Raw genomic sequence first — 16,362 nt, forward strand, 5'->3', positions numbered from 1 at the left:
ACACTTTTATTCACTATGAAGAATATCTTAATGTGAAGACCCAGCTACTTTTCAGCGTGAGGAGGGAGAGCAAGCCTGTCCATGCATGTGCTTTACAGACAAGAAGCCAGAGAGAGAGTAAATAAAATGACCTTCGCAGTGGGGCATTCTCCTCGATGTCCTCCAGAGTCTCCAGAGAAGATCGCTGGGAGATGAGCCGACGTCTGCAGAGAAAGCAGAACACAAACATCACTGCGGATTAGAGGGCACAAGAAAAGTCCTCGGATCTTTTATTCCGCAAAGATCACAAACCACCCTTCACTAGCCAAGCCATACCTTTGGATATTAATAAATATTGCTACCTTCTGCTTATCTTAACCTATTTGATTCCACCCAGAAGCAAACTACTCCCTACAAACTGCTACAGCGAAGCAGAAGTTGCAGCTTCGCAACAGCTCCTCCTCAGTTTGTGCTCCCCTTCCTTCAAGGGTTTAACACCCATCTAACACAGTCCCACGTGTGCTGCATACAGCTGGCAAGGCTACAAGTACAGAGCTTTGACAAAATAATGCAGACGTAGATCCACAGAGACTGCCTGTCCTTCACACTGCCACAGGGGACACTTCTCTTTGCTCCTTGCACTTTCTACCAAGCAAGTGCCACTCGTTTCTCCATGATGTTCATCTCATCGCTCCTGTGAGGAGTGTCTGAAGTGAGATGAAAAATGATAGTGCCAGCAACACTGGTCATAAAGCAGCAGTTTAAACAGAAGCTCTGACTATCCCCATGAGCAGCACAGGTGAGCTAAGCTGTTTCAAACCATTTTCCTATGTCTGAGTCACATCCTTCCTCCCCCTTCAAAGAAATAATTATGGAAATCTTAGCATTACAGGCTTTCTGGCTGTTCTAGCAGGCAGGGAAGAAGCTGCAGTACGGGCTTTGTTTTAGCAGCCATTGCTACCGCACAACCTCCTAACACCCTGACAGCAGCACAAAACAAGGAGTGCACCCAACCCTCCACAAACCACCACAAATACCATAAATTAATGTGTAACACACAGCCCACCCACAGGCACATAAAGAGAAATTAGGCTGGCAGTCATTGAAATTACTCTGTCGTCGATGGGCGTCAAAACAGCTGCAGCAGCCAGCAGAGCCGTGGCACAGTGCCCCAGCACCCGGCTGGCAGGAGCTATGCCAGCACCCATCCATCCCCAGGGCCAGGGCTGAGGCACGGAGCACCTCGCCAGTCACTTCATGAGCATGAATGATACAAGTCTTCAAAGACTAGCACTATTTCTTGCCCAATTCCCACTGAGCTGCCTTACTCCCTTGATCTGCAAGCAAAGTTTCAAGAATGTAATGAGCACTCCTATATGCTTAGAAAGGCTCTCATTAATTTATTTCTGGGCTGTATTTTCACAATAAACTGTTTTCTCTGATGCCAGTGTAAGCAGTTTCTAATCCTTCCTGCAATTCCCTTGCCCCTCCAGTTGTGCTGCTACAACTGTTCCTGGAGCCGTGCTGCAAATCTGATTACCAAAATGTTTTTCAGTTCACAATACCCCTGAGTTTCAGTGATTCCATTTGTTATTAATTCAAACACCAAATTTCTATCACTGACCCACACAGAATGCATTTCAGGACAATTTGAATGGGCACACAGCTTTTTCTGTCCTCAGAAAATCACAGAAAACCCCTCAAACGATTTACAGATCAACTAAGTGTGAAGCATAATCCTCTTAGGAAAAATATGCAAACCTAAATCCCCTCAGGGTTTGTCTAAACTAGGATTTTAGAAGATCGGGTATAAGATAGGATACACCTTTGAAATGCTAAAAAAAAAAGTCTGCATTTCAGGATATGCTGGCACAGACAAAGAAGAGACCAAACACCTACCTCCTGCACCTATGGGTGCTCCCACAGCAGCATCTATAATCAGAGGGGACACGGGAATGCTCTTATTGGGAGAAATTCATATCAGGGGGAGCTCCTCCTCCTTTTCCAGCTTCACTGATCCATAAGAAAAAGCTGGATGTTTCAGCTACCAGCACCACTGGTAGATGACGTGGCAGATGATAGCTGTTGGCTTTTTAATACCTCTTTATACATCATTAGCTTAATAACACAAATAATGGCACGCTCCCATCTTGTGGTGTTACAACACCAAAAGACATACTTGGCATGTTGTTAGTCACAGAGAGATAAGCAACGGTACAACCTTGCCACCTTCTTCCTATGAAATCTATCACATTAGTCATGTCGTGTTTCCTGGAGGTGCCAGGTGCTTGAACAGCACCACGTGCATATTCCAGCTGCCACTGAAGCCTTTGTACGAGAGTCTCCTTGCCCAAAGTTATGCACCATCCTCAACTTCATTGCCAATGGTTTGTGAGACATGGGTTTGAAGATCCTACACTGGCATCTGCCACAAGGCAGAAGTGCAGTGTGGCAGGAACACACACATGTGCACTTCACCCACTGCTCATCCAGTTGCCTGCTGGAGTCCTCTGGCTTCCCTGGCTGGTCTCAACTTCTTAAACCTGGCATCAGGGATGCTGCCTCCTGATTTTTGCTTGCTAACCTCAAATGCAGCATAGGCTGGATGGGAATCACTGCCACCCCTCTCGGCATGAAAGACCTCACACCGATTTTCACCAGTACTGATTTTGGGTGCCTTACATGGCAAGTGAGTCAGCACAAAGGAGTGGGGAAAGCTCTTTGGTCACCCAACCCTGGGAGAGGAGCACTGAGACCTGAGCTCCCTCTCAACTAGAGCATAATACAAGCGTAACTGGATAAATCCATCCAGGAAGAAAGGAAGAAAACATGCATAGAAGGTACTGGCACAGGTAGCAGTGAGAGCAAGGATATCCAGCCCAGCCCCCAAGCCAGCTGAAAACTGCCACATCTTTCACCTCTCCCCAGAATTATTAGTTTTAATCACTTCAACTCCCAGCACCGTCAAAGCAGCACTGGAGAGGCAGATTTGGAACAACTCTGTTGAAATCAGTTCATACTGTCCAGGAATCACACTCTCTTTTCACTGAAGAAGCTCGGCTGTAATGAATGATGTGCAATTATTCCACTTTATCTTAAATCTCTATTTCAAGGCCTAATTAAGATGACCTAAATACCAGTATTTTATAAGCTTTCCACAGCTGGATATTATACTAGAAATGCCAACTAATGAACCTACCTGCTGTGAACAAAGTCACATCCTGTGCCACACACATGGGATAAAAAATAATTTTGGAAAAGCAAAGCTTTTGAAAGGGTCTTCCTGGGAGTTTTTCATTGACTTCATTAAGAATTAATCACCTCAACTGGTGTTTAGTATTTAAATTAATCCTCTCTCTCTCTTCAGGCAAGCAGCCAGGGTTTGTCTATACAACTCCTAAAAGGGTTATTTTTCAAAAATTGATTAACATGCTATAGCAGCTGGTATATGTAGACACTTGCACTGAAATAACCCAAACTGTTTTATATCACACATCACCATTATTCTTATGTAAAGCTGTGTTGATACCTACTTGGTATTTAAAAATGCCCTATTTCAATAATAATTATGGGAAAATTGTTCTATTGTGGAGGAAGAATATATGCAGAACAATACAAAACAGCACTATGTGACTCACACAGGATTCAGGCTTTGGGGTAGGTCTCTAAGCAGATGCAATTTCAATATAAAATGCTTTAAAACTTTTGTAGAGTAAATGTCAGTCAACTAACACACAAAAATACAATTGCCCTTAATAACCAAATAAGATGTTTCAATAAAAATGTTAATTTCTGCTAGTCCACAGAAAGCCTTAAAAAATTCCTCCTAGTTTAATCACCACATTCTAGGTATACCTCACTCCCCACAGCCAACGCACACAGAAAAAGGCAGTTCAGCACTGGAAAGATGATGACCTCCTCGTTCTAATGGTCAGCCCCTATAGGACAATGGTCACAGTCTCATGCAACTTACAGTCTTGTTTTGTTTGAAAACCACGTAATATCACTTCCCCTTTAACACCTACCAAAAATATTTTTTGTGTTTCCTTGCTGTCAGTTCCCCATGCATGTGCCCAGAAATAACCAATACCCTGCAATCAAATTCCAAGTGCAGACCAAAGAAAGAAACTAAAGAGACATTTGATGCCATGGTATTTTAAATGGCTGTTTTCTAAGATACTCATGACCCTGGCTTGCATACTGGATTTATCTTTGACCAGCTGTCTGAATCTCTGTGGAAGTTTCTTAAAAGCTAAAATGTTGTCTTCGTTTCCCCTCTCCAAAGTCAGATTAATACATGGCTCAGTTGCAAAAATGAAATAAAATACAAGGGTAAAAAAAGGAACTAAATACAAGGAAAAGTAAAATAAGACAGGTCTGTAACCAAAACAGCAAATAGCCAAAGCAAGAAGACTGCAAATATATTCACTGTAACCACCCCATCAATCAGTGGAATATTATCTTTGCTCTCAGCTGCTGCAAAATACTCAGCTCAGATATGTTAAACACACAAAATCTTAAGCCACATAGACAGGAGGTGATAAAAAGAAAAAAAAAAAAGAAGGAGCTGCAATCAGAACACTGGATAAATTCATCCAGGAAGGAAGGAAGGAAGGAAGCCAATGATAATCCAAGAGATAAGGAAAGACAAATCCATGTCTAATGACTTTCTAGCACAGCTACAAAATCAGGAAGAAAAAGCTGCATTTTAAATACAACTATTTTCTGTGAAAGTTTGGGGTGTAATTTTCCCTCTGCTTCTGTCAGGATTACAAACCTGCAACAGCTGAAGCCAGCAGTGTGGGTACTGCTGGCTCCCAGAACAAAACCCACCCTTTCAGGACAAGCTTTGTCCCTTTGTCTGGAACAACTGCATCCCTTCAGAGATGCAGTGACATGGGACACACAAGTGTTAATCATCTGAACACATGCTGGGTGTATTAACACTGATGGGAGAACTCGGGAGGACAAAGACACTTCCAGAGCTGAAGACTGCTGGCAGTTCTCATGTCCACTGGGCTACCTCTTCCCTTCAGGTGGCCAGGAAAAATGGGCAAGAATCATGGGGCAGAAACCTCTGGGCTGTTACCTTCTGATCACAGCTGTGTCTATACTAATGTGTCTTGGAAGCATCAGAATAGCACAGGACTGCTTGACACTTTGAAAATGCTGGATTCTTTATTTCCACTGTGCCTTCATCACAAAAGATGTATCCTACACACAGAAACACTACCCTGGATAGGTGCAGAAGGCAAGTGGAAAGAGCAATCATAAAACTCGAAGTTGGGACTGAGATCAGGATAGCTGTAAGGACACCTCAGCGCCTGTCTAGAGATGTAAGTGAAGGGTCTCCCTCTGCATCCATTCACCCTCTGAAAGGTGCCAGCTCCAGACTCAAAGAGGTCTTGCTCAAAAGCCAACCTGTCCTTTGCAAGCACTCCCTGAGGAGCTACCACAGCATGCTCTGGACTTGCAGTTCCCATAGGTCAATCCAGGCAGAGCATCACCTTGACCCTCTATGGGAACAGCACCAGTAGGGCTGTGTTTTTGGGCTTCATATTGTTCCTTCCAGCACCAAAATAGCTTGAACAGTAAAAGGAAAACAAGGAGACTATTCATTGTGATCTAAGGCTTCCATGTAGAAGAATGAAAAAAAACAACCCACACTAAGAGTAACAAATAAATATATTCATGCCTATATTGTATTATATATTACAATATTATGGCTACAAACATATCTTGCAGGCTGCTCTGAGTTTTGAGTAAGTTATCATTTGCCATTCTCTTCCCTAACTCCTTTGGAGCTGGATTTGGGTATGAACAGAAGTGCAGCTGCTGGCTCTCTTCCCCCTGCGGGGCCAGGGGAGCAGGTACAAGCAGAGCTGCCAGACACAGGCCATGCCCTGTCCCCAGCAACTCCAGTCCCTTTGTCACTCCAGGGAAACTTAAACGCCACTTCTCTCCAACTCCTCCTCAGCCTGCCGGCGGAATGCCTCTGCCCAAACTCCCAGGCTAAGCTGCGACAATTAATACACTCTTCTGAAATATTATACAAGACATCAGCTGTGAACGAATCCCCATTCACTTCCTGACCCCTGACTTCATGCCCCAGCATGAACCCAGATGAAAGACCCGCTAATGAGTCACCTCTCACCCTCCCTCTGAAGTTTTTACTGGGATTCTTATGTCCCAGCTCATTTTCTTCCTATCTTTTGCCAATATTACAGGAAGACAAACACAGGAAAAACAAACCCCGAGACTATTGAAAATTATTAAGGGAAATAGAATTTCCAGGAGCTACCCAAAGCGATATAAAGCCATTTTTTAATTGTGTGCTATCATAATTACGCAGCAGAGCCATTATCTGCGAAGAACATCAAACTCCATTTAGGACTTCCACGCTGCACAGTGTATTGTTAAGGCTGCCCACAATGGGAGTTAAAAGCATCTGGCACATGCTGAAAATGGGTTATTTTGTTAATTCAGCAGCCCAACCCAGACACACAGAGAACATACCAAGAGCCCCCCATTTAGCTGTCACCTACGTGCAGGTAGGATGCTAACACAAAGACCACAGCTTTCTCCAGTGGGCTGCAAAGAAAGTCTTTGCAGCAGAGATCCTGAGTTAGCAGGACTCTCAACAACCTGCTTTCATGCGATATTCACTGCAAGGAGACAGACCTTCAAATCTAGTGATAACTAGGAGAATAATGCCATGCCAAATGTCTCCACAGTCAACAGCAACCTTTTGGGCACAAGCAGGAAGACGGACAGAAACAAAGAGGTTACAGGAGAGCTATGGCATGAACATGGCTCCTTGCTACTCCTCCTAAACCAGGCATACCCCCTGCACTCAGTATTTCACCTATATGGTCATCCAACTCCTTCTCTAAGCCTCACCCTCCCACAATATCCAAGGCAGAAGCTCTGAAATACACAGTACTTGAACTGCTGCCTCCTGACCTGTCTGCAGGTAACATCTCAACATGAAAAACTCTTACACTGCCATCCCAGAGGTGGGATGCAAGTAAGAGTTAAGTAAGAATGAGGAAAGAAGTTAAGAAACAATGAAGAAAATAAACACTATGATACTGAAATATCCCACTGACCTTTCACAATGCAACACAATGCTCTGTTCACATATTATTATGTAGCTTTACACATGTGATCCTTGAAACAGCACACAAAATTCTAGCACAGCCCTGTCCCAATGCCCCAGAGAGGTCATCTGAGTCTGGTTAAATCAAATATAAAATCAAGATTACCAGCATTCCAAAGAGATAAGGAACTTTCACTACAAGTGCTGAGTAGCAAGCTGTTCACTGACAAAGTATTTGTATAGTGTGAATGTGTACATGCAACTGTGCAGAAAAACAGAAGTTATGGTAGAACAGGATTTTGAAATTTGGGACTTTTTTAGCATCATGCACAATTTAACTTGACACACTATCAGTCTTTCTAGAAGACAAGACTTCAAGAAACCTCTAGTGAAGGAAAAAACCTCCCAGGGTTTGGTCTAGGGAGAAGAGCAATCACCACATGTTAACTCTGGGGAACATTTAATTTGCACCTTCCCCAGTAGGATTCCCAATTCTCCAAAGATGTATCTTGTTTGAAACCTACCATCATGGTTTAGTGGTGGATTTGGCAGTGCTTGTTAATGGTTGGACACAATGAACTTAAAGATCAATCTGAATGATTCCATGATTCAATGATGCTATCTTCCCTCTGCAGGAAGCTGCCTCTGTGCCCAGTCCTCATACTGTTGGCTCTGCTCAAGCCATAATGAGGAGCTACAGCCACAATTCAGTAAGATTCATTTAAAGACAGCACAGCTCTCACAGATGCTGAAGCGCCAAAAATCTGCATCCTGTTACCTTTAACCAATGATTTACAGATTCACTGTCTTCACTTTACTGACTCTGCAGAAGTGTGATAGCTTTCAGAAGGTTTCTGTGCAGTGATTTATTCTGAGTATGCCTGAACACTGCCACAGCTGTATTTTCAGAAGATACTTTACCTCATAACCTAACACACATTATCAGGGTAAGACATCAATGGACACCAGCTTAATTAGAGACACTCAAAACTGGGAAAGAAGCAAACAACAAGATTAATTATCTGACCTTATGAAAACAAGGATGCTTGCCAAAGCAGATACAATAGCACTGTAAAGAACATACAAACTGTCTATCTTTATGTCCTTTCGTCACAGTAAAACCCACACCCTAATAGCCTTCATTGGATTAACATGAATCTAACAGATTCTTCATGTATCACTTATCCCTGACAAAATTCTGTGCATTGCAGAACAATGAATATTTAGTTCTGTTCAAAAGTAGTGTTTTCCCTTAAGCATCGCACCCAGGGAAATGAAGAATCAACATTTAAACCAAGTATATGAGAAAATCACAGACTGCCAAGAGTGTGGGCAAGTGTCTAAAGTATCAAATCACAAAATGTTGTATTCCACAACATCCAAAGTCCTGTAATTAACTAAGAAACTCGCTTGCAAGTCAAAGCTACATGCAGTAGACACCAGAACACATGGAAACACAGATATGCACTACTAAGTCATCTGAAAAAAAGACTTTAATTCTAGCCTGCATACATAACCATGCAATAACCATGCAAAACCTCCAGCCTTTTCCTCTTTCATTTAGGTGTTTTTTTAGGTTACCCACAGCCCAACCTCCTATCCCTGTCTTGCTTCCAGACACACATGTGCTATCTGAGAGAACATATTCTGCAATCTCGCATCTTAATATTCTTAGACTTAGAGGAGATCCAAATGTACAATTAATTGCACTGCTAAAATAATATATCCTAGACACTGAATGGTCTGGATAGAGTTCATCGCAGAGAAAGCAAAGTCCCCTGTGTGAGCAGGGCACAAAGAACAAATGAACAGAAGAAAGCTTATTAGTATGAGGCCTTTCGGGCATGAGATACGAATGCTGGCACAGGTGGTGGCAATCTGAGCATTTACTGGTGCATACTTTGCCTTTAGTTCTGGCTACACTTGCTACAAACATCCTCGGGATCAGACACTTTTCCCAGCATCTCATTACATACCCAACAGTCAATGCCCTGCTTTCCCTGGCCTTTCTTTTCTGAAGACCAAGCCAATGTATATTGTTCAGAGATCAGCTATCATATTTGGCAGCTTAGACATCTTAACGTTTTGATATCTGTGATAAGGTGAAACAGGCCAGTGCCTTAATTTTAAATATTGTTACATCTACATGAATTAATGCCTTGTCACTTGTTGGTTCATGCAGTTGAACCAACATGCATTGAAACAGTCAGTTTCAATGCCAAAGGCCTTGGAGTTCAAAAATATGTATTTACTTAAAATATTGCATTTGCTTATGCTTTACTAAGAAACATACTTGCAATACAGGAGACGCGTTCCAAACACGGTACCACAAGATCCATTATTAGGGTAAAGGCAGATCCTTACTGTCCAGGAGGACTGCTTCAATGTACCAATGGGCTTGTGGACCTGAGTCTTGCAGGGGGAGAGCTCGGTTCTTCCCTGCTTGTCTCACTAGGGACAGATCCTGGAGCCACTCAGCATTGTTCACTTTGGGAAGAGCAAACATCCTCCCCTTCCCCCCATCTCTGCCACCATGACTGGGTACGATACCTTCCTGTAACTTGGCCACTGGGTTTCTGCTGGTAGCAGAGGGTTAGATAATTTTCTTCTCTCTCTGTTGAGTTCCTTTGCTCAGCATGGCTTACAACAATTGGCTCATTCCCAGTCTGAAGTTAGTCTCTCCTGGTACAGAACTCAAATAAAAATTTAAATGTTTTCAAAAACCAGTTTACTCCATTGTGAACATTTAGTTCTGCAAGGTGAAAGAGCAGCTACAGACTGAAGACCATGGTTCAACCTATCACAGGTGCACAAAGACTAATGGTGGTTTAAAAGGTGACATTTAAGAGATTGGACCTCCACAAGGAACCCTCACTTCCCCCTACTTCCAGTAAGGAAGTATGGCAGGAATTCTCATGACACTGGGTACATTTGGTTGTGTGGCTGTATCATTGCTCTCTTTTAAGGTACGGTGGGTGCAGTCGTGTCCGATATTTAGAGAAGCTGGCCAAGAAGCCTCCCCACCTGATTTCACAACAGAGAGTATCCAGCAGTCACCCTAATGAACATTTCATTGACTTGGCAAATGCAGCCTACATCTGCAGGCTGAGGAACTGCCTTTCCCAGGATCAATACGCCCCCAAGAGCACACATGGCAACTGGCAGAGGCCAGAGGCTGGAAAGCACCTCCCTAACTGGTGAAAACAGCCTCTTTCCAGGTACCATCCCCACTCACTCAACACATGCTGCTCTGCCACCCCACAAACAGCTGGATATGCAGACTTTGAAGGTTCCCAAATTTATGGCCTTTTATTTTCTTATATTCCCCCCATACTGTCACAGTGCTGGGTTATAAGATGTGATCTCAGCAATCTCCTGCTTAGTAAATTATGTAATTATTGAGAACTGAATTTCTGCGGGTGCCAACAAGTTGGCTGGCTAGGAAATACTCAGCAACAAGATATCGGTTTTCAATCGTTTTGGGGGGGGGAGAAAACCCACCAAAAAACTTCAAGAAATTTGGACAATGCCCTTAACAAAATGCTTTAACTTTTGGTCAGCTCTGAAGTGGTCAGGCAGTTGGACTAGATGATCCTTGCAGGTCCCTTACAACTGCAATATTTTATTCTAATGTACTCTAAAAGCAGATTCATTAACACATCAAAAGTGAGGAAAAACGCCACAGCACTCTGTTAGACTGAGTCTACTGATACTTTATATTATCAGAATGACAAAACAGCATGTCATAGTGACAAAGTTGGCCAACGACAGTTTAGGGGACTGACATTAGAATGCAGCACAGGACACAAATGTCACTTTTTCCATATTTCCCTGTCTTGGTTTCCTCATGCTGAGCCAGAAGGATCAGAGGCAGCAGCTCTGGCAGATGCAAGAGCAGGCAGCCTCCTTAAAGCACCACTGATTGCTCTACCAAATAACCTCAGTGATGATTCCTAACTCGTTCAGTGTCTCACCAGCACACCCAAATGATACGCTGCATTCATATTATGCAGCGTGGAAGGGTAGAGGTTGGCTGACCAACCTCAACATTCACAGTGATCCACTTAAACGTGTATTGAGCCCTCAATCTGATCTAGTCTATAGTACATATAAAAAGATAAAGCAATCATTAAAGCAAAATAACCAACAATTAACTGTAGTTGCAAACCCATCTCCTGGCAGAGATGAGTAATTGAGAACGGGGTCACACCCTGACCTTACAGGAAGTCTGGAGGAGCGGAGTTACCAGGCTCTCCCATCACAAACAAACAACACAACACTAAGCTATGGTGAGTTTACATAACCTGTACATTACTTAAGACTTCTATACACACAGGAGGTAGGAGCAAAAAGTCTAAAAATCACTGTAAAGTCCCAGGACAGGCAGTTTCATAGTGCATCTCCCTCCTCCTCTTCTGAGGCTCAGGAGACGCATGGATGGCTTCCATAATCCCGCACTTGATGAATGACCTCCCCTTGTCAACAGCTTTACTAAAAAGCATTCAGAAGGGCATGAAGTGCCACTCAACATTATCAAACCTTCCCAGCAGTCAAAGCTGGCTGCCTGACATCTGTCTCCAAATATCTGGGAAGCACAGGAGCAAATCACAGCAGCAGACCTGAAAAACACCTGGCATGGGACCCTGGGCTGATGTGGTGGTTGGTTCTTTCAAAGCTGAGTGTATTCTGCTGACTTAGTCTGAAATGACTCCCTTTGAGTGATTTCCAAGGTCTGGAAGAGTAGTGCTGTGGCTATAACTGTAGCCATGCTAAGTACAACCTCAGGCAGACCTTGGGATGGCAAATGCCATGACTGTAGGTGCAAAAATATATTTAATTCTTCTTTAGTGGAGACCCTTTTTGTGCGTGTGTTTTTCCTTGTTGGTGTTTAATTTCTTTATATACGTGCACTTTTTAAATGGCTTTAGGGAAAAAACCCACTAAGTCAATGCAGAAATGGATATATTTGATTTTAAAGGCTCTGCCTCTTTACGTGGAACAAATCAATCACATTACCATTTCCCTGGGGTGAACAGGCATATGGATAGAACCTATGCTGATAGAAGACTTTTAGTTTTTCTGGTCTGCCTCCTCCTTTCTCTTCTCAAAATATCTGCACTTCCACCAGCAGCCTTCAGAGACAAAGGTTCTGTGACTTTTTTTCAGAGTTGCATTACTGCCTAGTCCTCCCTTAATCAGAGAACTTTTCTTGATAACATAAAAAAAGGCACTTTGTCATCTGACTCAGTGGCAATTTTAAAGCTCTGCAACGAACTGCAATGAATTTGCAGCTCATTAGCAATGAATTAAGTTGATGAAAGGTCACAAGGAACCAAGGACAATTTTTACAAAGCATCTCCAGGCAGTTTTTCCAGACCATCAGCTCTCTTTTGCTAACCCAGGAACACATCTCACACTCTTTAGAAAACCAACTATCTGTTTTCCCATAATAAAATCCCAAAGTATGGCCTAATGAAACACACAAAGAGTCCTTCTCATGCTATGGGAACACATTTCAGGATTCTGCTCACATGTTTTTTACTCAGGCATGCTTTGATGTAATAGCAAGGGAGAGAAATTTTGAAGGATTTACAGATTAATCAGCCAGAGCAAGGATGTAGGTTAGGACTATGAGAACTGTGCCCCTCAGGGATATTATCTGCAGCTCAGCTTACCCAAGATGGAATGAAACGTGCTTTGGGAATGCAAATGAATTAGGATGTCACAAAAAGTAATTCAATTTGCAACAGCGGGGTTTTGAATTTGGTTAGTTACCTACAAGGTCTTTATTTAACTGTAAACCTGGTACAATACTTACTATGATTTCTGATTTGAAATTAATTTTACTGCTATTTTAAAAATCAGGCCTGCTAACTGCTAACAGATTTTGAGGTCATGTCTCTATTATATGTATGTATATCTTTATGCCCCTGCACACTTTTGGATGCTCCGTAACAGATCTGCACAACAGTCAGATCTCTCACACATAAAAATCAAGGGTAAGACTTTCATTCATTTCACCACTGTGGAAAAGGTAAGTGGAACAATACAGCTAATTAGTCATTCTCCATTTCAATCATCGATAACCACAAAGGCAGCTTGTTTTTTTACTGCAGGCATTGTCTCACATCAACCAATTTGTAGATAAGAAAAACCAGTTCTCTTCCTGAAGGCACATAAGCAAGTATTTTGATAGAAAAGATGAAACAGCATTAGAAATTAACTGGAACACTTCTTCCCTTCCCTAGCCACCAGAGTAAGTCCATTAGGACGCATTGCTAATATACAACTATATTATTCAGACTGACAAATTTTGCGCAGTCTGCTGTTTTGGTACTACATAGCACAAGCCATTAATAGCTGACTGCCTCATTCAAATCAAACAAGACAATTATCAGCTGTAACTTACACAATTAATAATACTGCTGCCAGCATTTTCAGCAGAGATTTGATTCTTTTATAGCTCATTTGAAGTCTTTAGGGAACATGTTATTAGTACATCTGTCCCGCTGTAAACATAATTATCATGCAAAATTCTATTTATCATGCTGATCAGGAAGCACTTTCTATCAGCCTTTCAGCCTGAGAACACTGATAAACAGGCAAGGGAATTTGCCCCAGCTAGGCAGGAGCATGCTCACTGCCAGGACCATTGCCCTTTCCAGCTGAGCCTGTGGCAATTTTCTGAACAGCACAAGACTTGTGCTGACCTCTGACTGGGGTACATCATGTTTGAGTGTGGGGTACATCCTACTGCACACTGCTTGTTTGTATCATCAGTTGATTTTACGTTCTACGTAATTCCTTGCTCCTCTCCAAGACCACACTCATTGGTGGTTCAGGCTTCTGGAGCTGCTACACAGGGAGCAACTGGATTCACCATGATCATGGCCCTTCACCAGCAGCATAAATCAAGTCCATGTCACAGACAACAGGCAACATCTGCTTCAACAGAGCATCACTTTTAATGTACAAAATTGGGCAGGGGCCAGGTGTAAACAAACATCAGTTAAACAGATGTCAACAAACAACGTGCTGAATTTCGGCTAAAAGGGGTATGAGGTTTTAAAAAGTGAGTATCATCAAGACTTCTCAAACCCTGATACCTTACATGCAGAACTTGCAGGCTTGCTGTTCAGAGAAACTGTCTTCATGGACAACTTAACCCTCGGACACCTGCAGAATGTCCTGACATCAAAGTAAGATTGAGCCAAGTAAAGGTCAGCCCCTGCACAAACCTCCTGCAAACTACAGCTTCAAACTGGTTTAAAACAGCCTCATTTATACTAATAAGCTGATGCTGTGACCAAAAGGCACCACGCTTCTTCAGCCATCTACCACCCCCTGCATCACACCAGCAGAAGGCCTCCTGCAGCCAGCCAGGTAAAGGAAGCACACAAACAATTAGTGATCAGCTTCTGTTGGGTTTGGTAAGGGAGGAAAAGATCTGCTGTCCTCAATGGGATCAGCACAAAACAATCCTCAAATTGTTCCTGTATCCTGGAAGGCTGCTCCCATAGCTGCTGGCTGCTCTCACATTTTCCTCCACTGCAGCTATGAGTACCTCCTTCAACTCAGCCAGTGAGCAGCATCCAAAACACTCACAGGGAACAAGCTGGGCTCCTTCAAGCTCAACAAGTAGAGATGCCAAACAGGCTTGTGGCTAATATTGATCACATCCAATCTTTGGAACTTAATAATTTTTTTCTATTGGTTGAAACATTCTTTTTTTTCTCCAGCATTTAAACACTGCCTGACAGGATGTGAGGGACCTGTGGATGCCCTGAGGTTGATGGAATCATACTGCTGCAGCAAAGGGCAAAGGAGAAGGAGACCAACTCCTGATGATATCAGAAAGCAAATGTTCTTTTAAAGAGAAATTATTTGACTGCTGATAAATATGTGATAAAGTTTTGGAGTTTTTTTAAATGTGGGAGAAATTCATAAATCTAACTCAAGAAAACTGCTGTTGCAGGTTGACATTGGTACATGCAGAACAGCTGCATGACCACAGAAACTCCTAAGTTCACTACGTTAATGTATTGAGCCACTATGGATTGTATTTTAAGCAACTTATTTCCAAATTATTCCAATGTTTCATTTAATTGTATTAAGACAGGGTGACTGTGAGAAATGAGCAGCACAGTGGTTACATCAATTACTCTCTTTAAATTCAAGAATCATGCATAACCAGATTGCTTAATTTCTCCCATACATCTGCATTTGCATATCTTTCTTCTCTGAAGAGCTTTCAGAAGCTCAAGTTTTAATCAGAGGACTATTTTTGATCCTAATTTTCCAAGCTGCAGTAAAGCTGCTTCATGACCTAATCTGATGGCAAATGTACCATTATTATACAGTGGTTTCTAGCAAGTCGTACAATAACTAGCAATAATGTTGCTTATTTTTAATCACTGATACACCAGGTGCCTTGTGTCTAGTTAGAGCTATTGGTCTGCAGACATTGCTTTAACTCAGAGTGGCAGATGTCTTGTTGGAGCAAGCACTGCCTGGGGTGAATAAAATACTCTGCAGGGCAGTGTCTGCACATCACCCCCCTCAGACACATCCCAGCACACCAAAGCTGTGAGCCTAGGCAGCCCTGCCTCCTTGAACACCCAGATGCGACTTTCTGCTTTTATTTTTGACACTATTCACAGCACAATAAAAAAAAAGTCCCCTATTTCATGGGGAACGGAGCATTTTGATTTGCCTGAAGCCAATGTTTCATTTAATTTTTTTTTCTTTTTATACACACACAAGCATACATATTCATCTGCACATATGATACAAAAGATACATACTCAGGAAAACAAAAGAGTGTTTCCCACTGTTTGAACATGCCTCCTTTCTGAAGAATTTTGCTTCCTGAAAAAAAGTTCACAGAGTTTCCTCTGGTTTGGCTTAACAGCTTTAAATGTTGTGCTTCCAGACAGACAGAAAATCTGGCTTACCCACAGCCTCCCCCCCTCTGCTCCAAATTTAACAGGTTGCTGTTGTGGCCACAAAAAAGACGGCAACTGCTGCTAAAACTTTAATCTACCCCAAAAGTCGTAATCTTTATGCAGCAATTATAATGAGCTTTCTCAGTGACATACTTCAACAATGTTTAACAGGATTGCATAAGCAAAGTTATATTTAAATCCACTGAAAATGCAACCCAATTCTCCACAGTCTGCTCTGGTGATAATTAATGACAGATTTCATTAATACTCACTTATCCAATTTTTTTTTCTTGTAGTACTGTGTCCCGCTGACACAAGGACAGTGGAGAAGAACTGTCT

The 16,362-nt window shown here is 42.4% G+C and overlaps 1 protein-coding gene across 2 annotated transcripts in view; it reads right to left on the minus strand.

Annotated features, from left to right (window-relative positions):
- CABLES1 (Cdk5 and Abl enzyme substrate 1) overlaps positions 1 to 16,362 on the minus strand; it is a 70,999-nt gene that overhangs the window by 36,981 nt on the left and 17,656 nt on the right. For both annotated transcript variants that reach the window (XM_063395467.1, XM_063395458.1), the window contains exon 2: positions 132 to 203. In XM_063395467.1, coding sequence (XP_063251537.1) covers positions 132 to 203 — 72 coding nt within the window. The remainder of the gene's footprint in view (positions 1 to 131; positions 204 to 16,362) is intronic.

The sequence above is a fragment of the Prinia subflava genome, chromosome 1, assembly GCF_021018805.1.
Source record: "Prinia subflava isolate CZ2003 ecotype Zambia chromosome 1, Cam_Psub_1.2, whole genome shotgun sequence".
NCBI lineage: Eukaryota > Metazoa > Chordata > Aves > Passeriformes > Cisticolidae > Prinia > Prinia subflava.